General features: G+C 31.3%; 2 protein-coding genes across 2 annotated transcripts; both read right to left on the minus strand.

The window, feature by feature from the left end:
* Nucleotides 1–2,105: 2,105 nt before the first annotated feature.
* Nucleotides 2,106–2,714, minus strand: LOC110718025 (agamous-like MADS-box protein AGL80). The gene has a single exon (XM_021896827.1). The coding sequence runs from the start codon at nucleotides 2,712–2,714 to the stop codon at nucleotides 2,106–2,108; it is 609 nt and encodes a 202-aa protein (XP_021752519.1).
* Nucleotides 2,715–9,298: 6,584 nt separating this feature from the next.
* Nucleotides 9,299–9,874, minus strand: LOC110718026 (agamous-like MADS-box protein AGL80). Its single transcript, XM_021896828.1, has one exon. It carries the CDS (start codon nucleotides 9,872–9,874, stop codon nucleotides 9,299–9,301), a length of 576 nt encoding a protein of 191 aa, XP_021752520.1.
* Nucleotides 9,875–10,297: the final 423 nt, after the last annotated feature.

Genomic DNA, 10,297 nt, shown 5'->3' on the forward strand with positions numbered 1-10,297 from the left:
GGGTCTCGGGTTAGTTTCAGGTCAGATTATATCGGGTTCGGGTCACTAATTTCTCGAGTTCAAACAGATGAGGGCATGATCGAGTTCGGGTAAAATTTTCGGTCGGATCAACTTTTAGCCTCTAATTAAGAAGGTGTTTCATTTCTTCCGAGCCTGTTGTTTATTATCAGATGTAATAGGTAAAAGGGGTGTATTATGTCATAAATCTTCGAAGGAAGAAAACAAACTAAGAGTAAAAAAATAAGATTTGGGATAACATCTTCATAGAATTAACTCGTGTTTTTTAAAGCATTTGTAGATAATATTATTACTACTACATATTCTTAATGGCCTTGAATAGCTAACTTCCTTCAAAGTTTTCCAAAAATTCTAAAGATCAATACAAAAATTCAGACATAATTACCACTTGTCATAACTTAAAATTCGATGCCTCTAATAATTAATTCAAGTCATTACTAACTAAAATTAATGTTCGTGGTATAAAATTGTTCTTAGATGGTATTACCATGATACTAAATTACTTCTTCATTAATACCAATAACGCAAAATACTTGCATTTGTTGATATCAATAGAGTTTTTTGTTGGTATTAAGATAATACCATCAACGTACAATTTTATATCAACGGACGAGTGTTATTACAGTTATTAACGACTCAAGTTACTCGAGTTTGAGAAATGCTCGACATAATAACAAATTTATGCATTTTAATCACGGATATATTTTCTAATGATCCAATCCCTAAATGACATGAGTTCATTTATTTTCTTCAGAATAGATCTCAAGTTTTCTGTTCCACCAAATATTCTTCATCATCAAAGAAAAGAGCCTAACAAAATATTAATCATCTTCCTCTTCACTTCACAAAAGACACAGAAAACATCTACCTGAACTCCTATATGTATTAAGTTCGTTATTACCAAACCATTAATCCAAACTTTAAATTAAAAAAAATTATTAGAATTTTTAAAATCCCATCTACATTGAAATAAGAGAAAAGGACTATAATCGTTTTTTAATAAGAGGAGGTTTAACTTGTGTGGTGATTTTAGGTTTTCTCCTTAATAATTTAAAAACAAAATACCCTTTTTGGTTGTGAATTTCCCCAAAGGAAATTGTTTCCATTACAATAAATTATCAAGGTGTAAACTTTGGAGCTCTATCATCAAAATTACTAGTGCACCACTAAACTCAAAAATTCGTTTAACCTTCTTATCATTCAAACACTGCTATTTTCCATTTTCTAATTATACAAAGAATAATGTTTTAACAAAATCTAGAGGAAAACCTCTAACTAGCCTAATAATAACATATTGTACTCACTTTTTATCCGCAACCAAATCTTCTATGTAATTCCTTCTGAAACAAGGTTTATATCCCTCCTTAAACCTCATAAAGTGAAGGATTTCATCATTTCCTTGGAAAGTCGCATTTTATATGTTTTTAAGGTTTGTATGAAACCTCGCTCTAAACTTTTTCAGGTTTAGAGTATCATTTCAATCTAAAATCTCCATGATTTCTAAGCCTCCTAACCTATTAGGCAAGATAACATTTTATTGTTTATCCATCATATTCTTTTTTCTAGTCGCATTTCCATTATTATTTGCCTAAAGAAAAACAACCACCATTGTGTTTAATTTATTTGTGATGCACATACTTTGGTATGTAGTTTGTATTGAAGAACAATAGGATGTATGACACTATTAATACTAGCTAAAACTGTGTTGATCAAAATAATAACTCTTGCAGTTTATGAGATAATCATATTCCAAATTATACTAAAACAAGGTTGTAAAAACCCTTCTTTTTCCCTTTTACATTAATTGGGACTAAAACCTTTTTTTTTTTTTTTTTCCTTTTCTTTTCTAGTATTAGGTATGAATTTAATAAACATGTTGATTTAATGTCTTAAGATACACCATAAGTGATTAATATCTCTAATAGCCTTACATTAAACCTCATAATAAATAATTGGAAGAAAATATCAAATAAAACCAATCCAAGTCTTTATTTAAATCACAGGCTTGCATAATTACTAGAGGTAAGAACAACAACAAAATAGGGATTGTGAGGATTGGCTCAAACTAAGATACACCCAATAAAGAATCATTCACTAGTATGATTATTCCTTGACGTACTAGCCTCCATCACCCCATCTTCATGACAAAGACTAGAGTTTATTTTTAGATTATCATCACGATTAGTATTTGAATTTTGAAAAGGAGGATTGTTGATGTTATTTTCCCAATTAGAAATCCGATTCTTAACAAGCTTCATTCTTTCTTGTAACACCCTAATCATATAGTCCAAATCGCAGGGAGGGACTTGTTCGAGTGTAGCTCTGCCAGTCATTATGTCGGTGATTATATTTTCCATTTGCAACTCTCGATTCTTGCTTTGAATCCTAGCCAACTTCTCTTCATTCTTCTGTACGGTTTGTTTTAATAATGATTGTTGATCTAATTGCCTTTCCGATTGACCTACATGAGACATACTTTTGTAATTATTGATAATTCGTCTTACTTCTGTCTCAGATGAAGGCCACACCAATGGAACTTGGTCATCTTTTCCGTATATGATAGCACAAGCATCCACGTCACACAACACACTCATTTCCTCAGTCTTTTTTAGTAACCCATGAGATCGATTTGTGAGTGAAGATTTCCTAGAAGCGACATCTTTTATGATTGATAATTTTACATTCTTTCTACTCATTTCTACAATGAAGACTAGAGGTTTTTTTTATAAAAAAAGTTAAAAGAAATAGGGAGTAGGGTTTGAAGGTGGGATGACTTTTAATAAATGGAGGGGTTGATTTTCTTTAGGTATAAGAAGTGGTATTTATAGGGGTAAATCATAAAAAATCTTTAAAAATGTAATCATACAATGAGAGCCACTACAATGAGAGCCAACTTTTGTGTATCCTATTGGATTTTATTGACATCAAATGAGATATCGAATCTTCGTAGGTTTAGTTATAGATTTTTGCTTTCTAAATAGGGTTGATATATTGACATGATGGCTAGGATATGAATTTAATAATACAAGTCGCCGGCTAGTTACGGAGTTCGACCATATTTATTTATAAAAGTAACCATTTTTTTTTATTCATATGAATAACTCGTTTGTTTATAAAGGTAACATTATTTTACCTGTAAGGGTAACTCCAATTCATTATACGAGTATAGTACAATCAAATTATTAAAAAAAACATCATTTGTTCATTCAAATAACTCTATTTATTTGATTTTGGCTATTAAAAATAATTCCAATTGTTTATAAAAGTAAATCGAATTTCCTATTGGAGTCCTCTTAGTAGTTAGTAACACAATTAGATAATCGCAATAACCTCATTAACCCCCATTAATCCGTTTGTTGTCTTCTATATGTGAATTGGCCGCACCATCATCAACTGATAGCTAGTGTGACTGGCCACATAAAAGCTTAGAGTTTATGAATTCGATATCCTCTGTATTGAAACCATATATTGACAATTAATCTAATTTTTTTTTCTCAAATGAAAATCTTGTCTGATCAATACTCCTTGATAACCTTAAAAGAAAAATAATAACTTTAGAAAAAAATTTGGTTAGGGGCACTGAGATGAATTTGAGGGATATATATAGCATGTACATGGTTAGAATTACTTCACATCTTCATTTTTCCTTCCTTAGATTACATGAATATATGCATTGTATATTTGTGTTGTAAGGGAGAACGAACATTATTCCATTAATAGGAAACTCCGCATATATCTTAACTAAAAAAATTTAAAGGCACTTTATTAGAAAAAGGAATTCCTTACTTGAAGATCTTCACAATGATTTAGATTTGTAAAAGAAATGTGCTTGTGGTATGTATAAATGCCAAGAAAGGATAAAACCTTGAACTAACATTACATGAATTAAGTGTTACTAAATAATTTCGTAACAATGATAAATTGAGAAAAAACAAATTATTTGAAGTAATGCTACTCATACATGAACAAATAAATCATCAAATGTGGAACAACGGAAATTTGCACCTAAATTTCACAATCTTAACACATTGATACGTTACTCCCTCCGTTTCGCATTAGTTGCAACAGTAGGCTTGACTCATAGTTTAAGAAAATTATAGACTAGGCTTATAGACTTCTAATATAAAGTATTGTTAGTAAGAGATAGATTTAATAAAAAAAAAGTAGTATAGGTGGGGTTGGTAGGAAAGAGAAATAATAAAATATTTGTGAAAGTGGGGTTAGTGGGAGAGAGAAATTATAAAATAATGGCGGGTCCTTTTCAAATATAGTAGTATTGCAACTAATATAAAACGGTCGAAAATGAAAAGTGTTGCAACTAATGCGAAACGGAGGGAGTAACACACAGTTGCTTGTTATTGGAATATACGAGATGATCCTAGGGAGTTAGCTAAAGTAAATACTAGTATAATATCCGATATATCTAGAACTCTTACCTAGAAGCATATTACACATATTTTGTATCCATATTGTTAAATACGGGTTTGGGCCGCACCCGTAAATCAAGAGAGAGAGAGTCCATTTTAAAAGTCTAAAGGAGGTTCCATCCCACAAGCATATGACAATAGAAGGAGTACATAGCCCCGACCCTTAGCCTTATAAAGTGATTAACTCTCTCTTCTTCAACCAATGTGGGACACTTACATGTGGTGATATCTGGGAGGTCTATTTTTCAACACTCCCCCTCACATGTAATGACCCTTTTAACTTTGTCTCATGTGATTTTTTGTGTTAGAGTGATTCTTCACTCCCCCTCACATGGACCTACTCTTGGCCCAGTGAACTTTAGCTATTTAGGGTCCCATATCGTGAACCTAACTCTGATACCATGTTAAATACGTGGTCTGGGCCGCACCCGCAAACTAAGAGAGAGAGAAAGTCCATTTCACAAGTCTAAATGAGGTTCCATCCCATAAACCATATGACAATAGGATGAGTAACCCCTTAGCCTTATAAAGTGATTAACTCTCTCTTTTTCAACCAATAATGTGGGATACTTACATGTGGTGATACTTGGGAGGTTTATTCTTCAACTCCTCCCCCCCTCACATGTAAGATCCCCTTTAACTTTGTCTCATATGATTTTTCGGGCTAGAGTGCTTCTTCACTCCCCTTTACATGGACCTACTCAATTTTGCCCAGTGAACTTTAGCCATTTAGGGTCCCATATCATGGATCTGACTCTGATAGCATATTAAATAAGGGTCTGAGCCTTAATAGCACCAACTATAGATTGAGTGTAAAGAATAGCACAACCTTGATCTGGTGCAATCTACATCACAAACTATTAAGTTAGGTGCAAAATATGTCATAAAAGACATCGAAGACCGAAGTTTTTATTATTTAATATTTTTAACCAATTTCACCATTTTTTATTTTCTCTGACTTATATCATACTTTACAGTACTAAGGACATGCCCCCTTTATTATAATTCACCCAATACCCCTTAATTAGTAAAATTAATACTACTCCTTGAAGAACACCAAGGTAAATGAAGACCAAAACTAATATTATCCTAGGTTCACCATAAGACATTCTTTAAATTGTACTATGGTAAATTTTGAAAACTCAATTTCTAACTCTATGCTGAATATATGCTTTTGGTTATTTGTCCTTTTTTTCTTCATAATTTAATGAAATTAGGGTATCAATTGGTGTTATGAAGATTTGTTGAAATTGATGTGTTGCATTGTTTGGATGAATTCTTATAATTTGTGTCATGGGATTCCAATTTATATATATATGACATTAGAAAACTTTATTTTTCCAAATATAATCCATTCATTGTAAATCATCATGAATGTCATTGCAAAATAAGTTAGAGAAAAGTAATTAGGGAGCACGCTATCACAATAAAGTAACTAAATAAATTATAGCTAGAAAATTAAAAAAGGGTAAAAATTGGTTAAAAATGTTAAGATAATAAAAATACACTACTTTTATGGCAGAGTCTTCGGTCTCCGATGTCATTTATGGCATTTTTTGCACCAAACTTAATAGTTGGTGATGTAGAGTGCACCCAATCAAGGTTGTGCTATTCTTTGCACCCAACCTATAGTAGGTGTTATTGAGGCCAATTTTACCAAATTAAAATGCTTACAGACTCACAAATATTTAATACCCCAATTAATAATTCAAATCATAAATCTTCCCTGGTAAAGGTAATCACAATTACATTGATTAAGAGAAGAGAAGAGAGAGAAAGGGAGGGGGGGTTATTAGTCAAGGGATAAGATGACATTCAATTCTCTCCCAAATAAAATCGGTTTTTGTGGATGGAGCACGACAACTCATTAATTTTTTTAAGTTATATTTTTTTTTTGTTCTAGCATGATTTGTTTTTGGAAATAATAAATTCAATAATATATTCATATATATGGCATCTACAAATAAAATCTAACTTTAACAAATAAATAAAAACATTGAATCAAACAAAGATGTCCTTCATTAAAGATATGATTATTGAATAAATCTTGTTCTTTAGTACATTCCCCACATACATTGCTGGAATATAAAACTAATTCGAAAAGACTATATATCTAACAATTCTTGCAGCCAATAGAATGTCTTTCATCAATTCATTTGATAGTATTTGAATATTTGATAACTTTTTGCAATACTCCATGAATCTTTACCAAAAAATCGTTTCTAGGGCAAAAGATTTCCTTCATTAAAGATATGATTATTGAATAGATCTAGCTTACGACAATTCTCTTACGAACAACTACACCAAAAACTGTACACCATAAGGAAAGATACTAAGGGATAAAAAAGTTACTAAGGGAATCTGAGTATTTTTTGCAATTGAATCACTAAGGGGTAGTTAGTGATTGAGTAGCATTTGTGAGGTCAAGTGAGAGTGCTTGTGAGGTCGGTTAAGTGTGAATTGATACTTTGAGTTTAAGTGTGAATTGACACCTTGAGTTGGGTGTGAGATTAAGTGCGAATTGACACCTTGAGTTAGGGATTGAGTAGCATTTGTGAGGTTAACTGTGAATTGATACCTTGAGTTTGTGATTGAGTAGCATTTGTGAGGTTAAGTGTGAATTGACATCTTGAATAGCATTTGTAATTGCTTTTGTTTTTCTAAATTGATTAGTAAGAGTAATTAGGGTATAGAGGACATAGGCTCTGAATTGAGCTAACCTCCGTAAGCTTGGTGTTCTTATTTTTTTTTATTGTTCAAATGTTTCCGCTGTGTATGAACCAGTTTATGTCGGTTCCCTTTTGTTTCAAGAAAAATTTTGTAAGTTCACTAACTGTTACCATACTCGATTGAACCGTTGACCCCTTTTTGAGTACGAGTTGAATTTTCAGTTATCACGGTGGCAGTAATACTTTGGTTATCTTTGAATTTTATGGCTTTTATAAGGATAGAAAGGAGATTTTAAAGGATGGGAATTTTCAGAGTATTACAAACACGATTGGAGGGTGAGGGGATGATGGTAGGAAATTACATACGGAAGACGATTTCGCCCGTATTTGCCTTTACTCAATTTTAAGCGAAATAGTTTATTTGCAATCAAAAGACATACAAACAAGAAGGTTCAATAACTTCAATTTACTTCAAACTAAGTTATTAATATAAGTTCGTTGAGTATTCAATGCACACATAAAATTAATGAATTGTAATAATTACTTCGTTAAACAACTAGATTATTGGGATTCTAAACAAATTGTCCAAAATTATCTTATTAGTGTGAAATTTAAATGCATGTCTTGATTCACCAATAACATAGAGATCATTAAATTTAAACAATCAAAGTAGAGAAAATAAATAGCATGTGACTTTAAATTATGGAAGCAACCTAGTATGCGCAATAATTAAAATAATTCTAATATATATGATACTAATAGTTAAAGCAATAAAAAAAAAAGTAATTAGAGTAAATAAAACTAAGAAAATTAAATTACTCACTTCGAACAAACAACTTTCAATACTACATCACGAAGAAGTTGTTTGTAAAATTCGATAAAGACAATAAAGATTAAATTAAAGAGTTAGTAAACTTGAAGTCCTCTCGTGATTTTACCTTCAGAGGTAAAGCCTTCAGATTTTTTTTTTTTTTTTTTTTTTTTTGTTGACTTCGAATTGAAATACTTGAATAGAATTAGAAATAGAACCTAGGTCGAAGCTTATGTCTATGCCTTTTGGGTTGTTTGGGTTTGAAATCTGGTCATTGGGTAATCGAAATCATCTCCTTGAATATCTAAATATTGGTTGGTATTTATAGACTAAAAATTTTAAGAACATAAATTTTGGGAAACACATTGTGTAGGACAACAGTTTTGCAACTTTTAATTTTATCATAACTTTTGACCCTGAACACAAATAAGAAAAATAATATATCATTGCAAAGATTTACAAATATAATCTCCAACCTAATTAGAATCAGTTAAAAAAAATTCATATATTTTAAGAAATAACAAAAATAGTGTCATGTCGGTTTTGGATCGAGTTTAGTATTTTGCTCATATCTCCTTCACTTCAAATCGAAATTTGGCTTATGATAGATAATTGGAAATCTCATTTTGAGGGATATCCATCCTCATAAGTTTCATTCAAAAATTTTAAGGCTAAAAAATCAGATCAACTCGGTTTTAGGTAGTTTTAATTGGGGAAGGGAATAAGGCTAAGATTTGTGGATTTTGGGCTAATAAAAAGGTTTGGGCTATTAAAAATGCTAATATAGCTTAGATATATAATAATATTGGAGTAGGAAAAATGGCTTTGATAGTTATTCATGTAACTCTTAAATCCATTACACATGCAAATCAGATCAAATTAGGCAGTGGTTTTTTTTGTCATTGGGCCGAGCTTTATTTGGGGAGACATTTTAGGTGTCTACAACAAGTTGAATTAATGTGTTTAGATAACATAAACGATTATACATATCCACAGTAGCCTTTCATTAAGTTATACGGATGATAATGTATATGCTACCTCTATTTCAATTGATTTGCAACGATTTGACATTCACCAATTTCTAGATATATATATTTTTTTTTTAATTTTTTTTTTTTTTGGTGAGTGGTTAATGGATAGAGAAAATACAGTTTGATGAGGATAGAGATAGAAAAAAATGACAAGTAAAAAAGGAAAAAAAAAACATTTATTTTAAATAATTTGTAGTATCCATTTATTTACAATAAACGTTGCAAATTAATTTAAAATGGAGATAGTAAAATCAATCCAATTCTTTATTTGAATCTTATGCTTACAATAATATATATAAGAGATAAAAACAACCACGAAGAAAAACAACATACAACACAGCATCATCCACTAGTATGACAATTCCTTGACGTACTAGCCTCCATCATCCCATCACCATGGTTAGCATTTGGGTTTAGAAAATGAGGATTGTTGCTATTATTTTCCCAATTACAAATACGATACTTAATAGCCTTCATTCTATCCTCTAGTACCCAAATCAAGTCGCCTAAATCGTTCGGGGCGACTTGATCAAGTGTAGATTTCCCAGTCATTATATCGGTGGCCATATTTTCCATTTGCAACTCTCGATTCTTCCTTTGAATTCTTGCCAACTTCTCTTGAGTCTTCTTAACAGTTTGGTTTAGCAATAGTTGTTGATCTAATTGCCTTTCCGATGATTGACCTATCCCATATTTACTTTTGTAATTGTTGATAATTCGTCTTACTTCGGTTTCAGACGAAGGCCACACCACTGGAACCTGCTCATCTTTTCCGTATATGATAGCACAAGCATCAACGTCACATAATACACTCATTTCTTGAGTCTTTTTCGCTAACCCATGTGATCGTTTTGTGTGTGAAACTCTCCTAGAAGAGGCATTTTCTATGAATGCTAATTTCACTTTCTTTCTACCCATTTTTACAGCAAAGTAAAAAGCTAGATTTTTTTGAAATAGAGAGATGATAGGCTTTGGTATGAAAGTGTTATTAATTCTGTTTTAAATGGAATAGATGAATTTTTTTAGGTATAGGAAGTGGTATTTATAGGGGTGGACGAATCACTCTAAATCCTAAAAATTGTAATCATACAATGAGAATCCACTTTATATGTAAAAGACATCAAATGAGATAGCAAATCAAATCATTACAGATGTAATAATGTTTTTTTACCGAGCTAGTTAAGTAGGATAGATATACTGACAAGCTGACTAGGATATTAATTTTAAAAAAATCTTGTACTTAGCTAGCAACATAGTGCGGCCACATTTATTTATAGGAGAAATCATTATTCATTCATATGGTTATCTTTCAAAATAAACTATTCATATGATTAACCTCGT

The sequence above is a fragment of the Chenopodium quinoa genome, unplaced genomic scaffold, assembly GCF_001683475.1.
Source record: "Chenopodium quinoa cultivar QQ74 unplaced genomic scaffold, ASM168347v1, whole genome shotgun sequence".
Taxonomy (NCBI): domain Eukaryota; kingdom Viridiplantae; phylum Streptophyta; class Magnoliopsida; order Caryophyllales; family Amaranthaceae; genus Chenopodium; species Chenopodium quinoa.

Bases quoted from the DNA above. Each gene is read 5' to 3' on its own strand.
- LOC110718026 (XM_021896828.1), bottom strand. From the start codon at position 9,874: ATGGGTAGAAAGAAAGTGAAATTAGCATTCATAGAAAATGCCTCTTCT.
- LOC110718025 (XM_021896827.1), bottom strand. From the start codon at position 2,714: ATGAGTAGAAAGAATGTAAAATTATCAATCATAAAAGATGTCGCTTCT.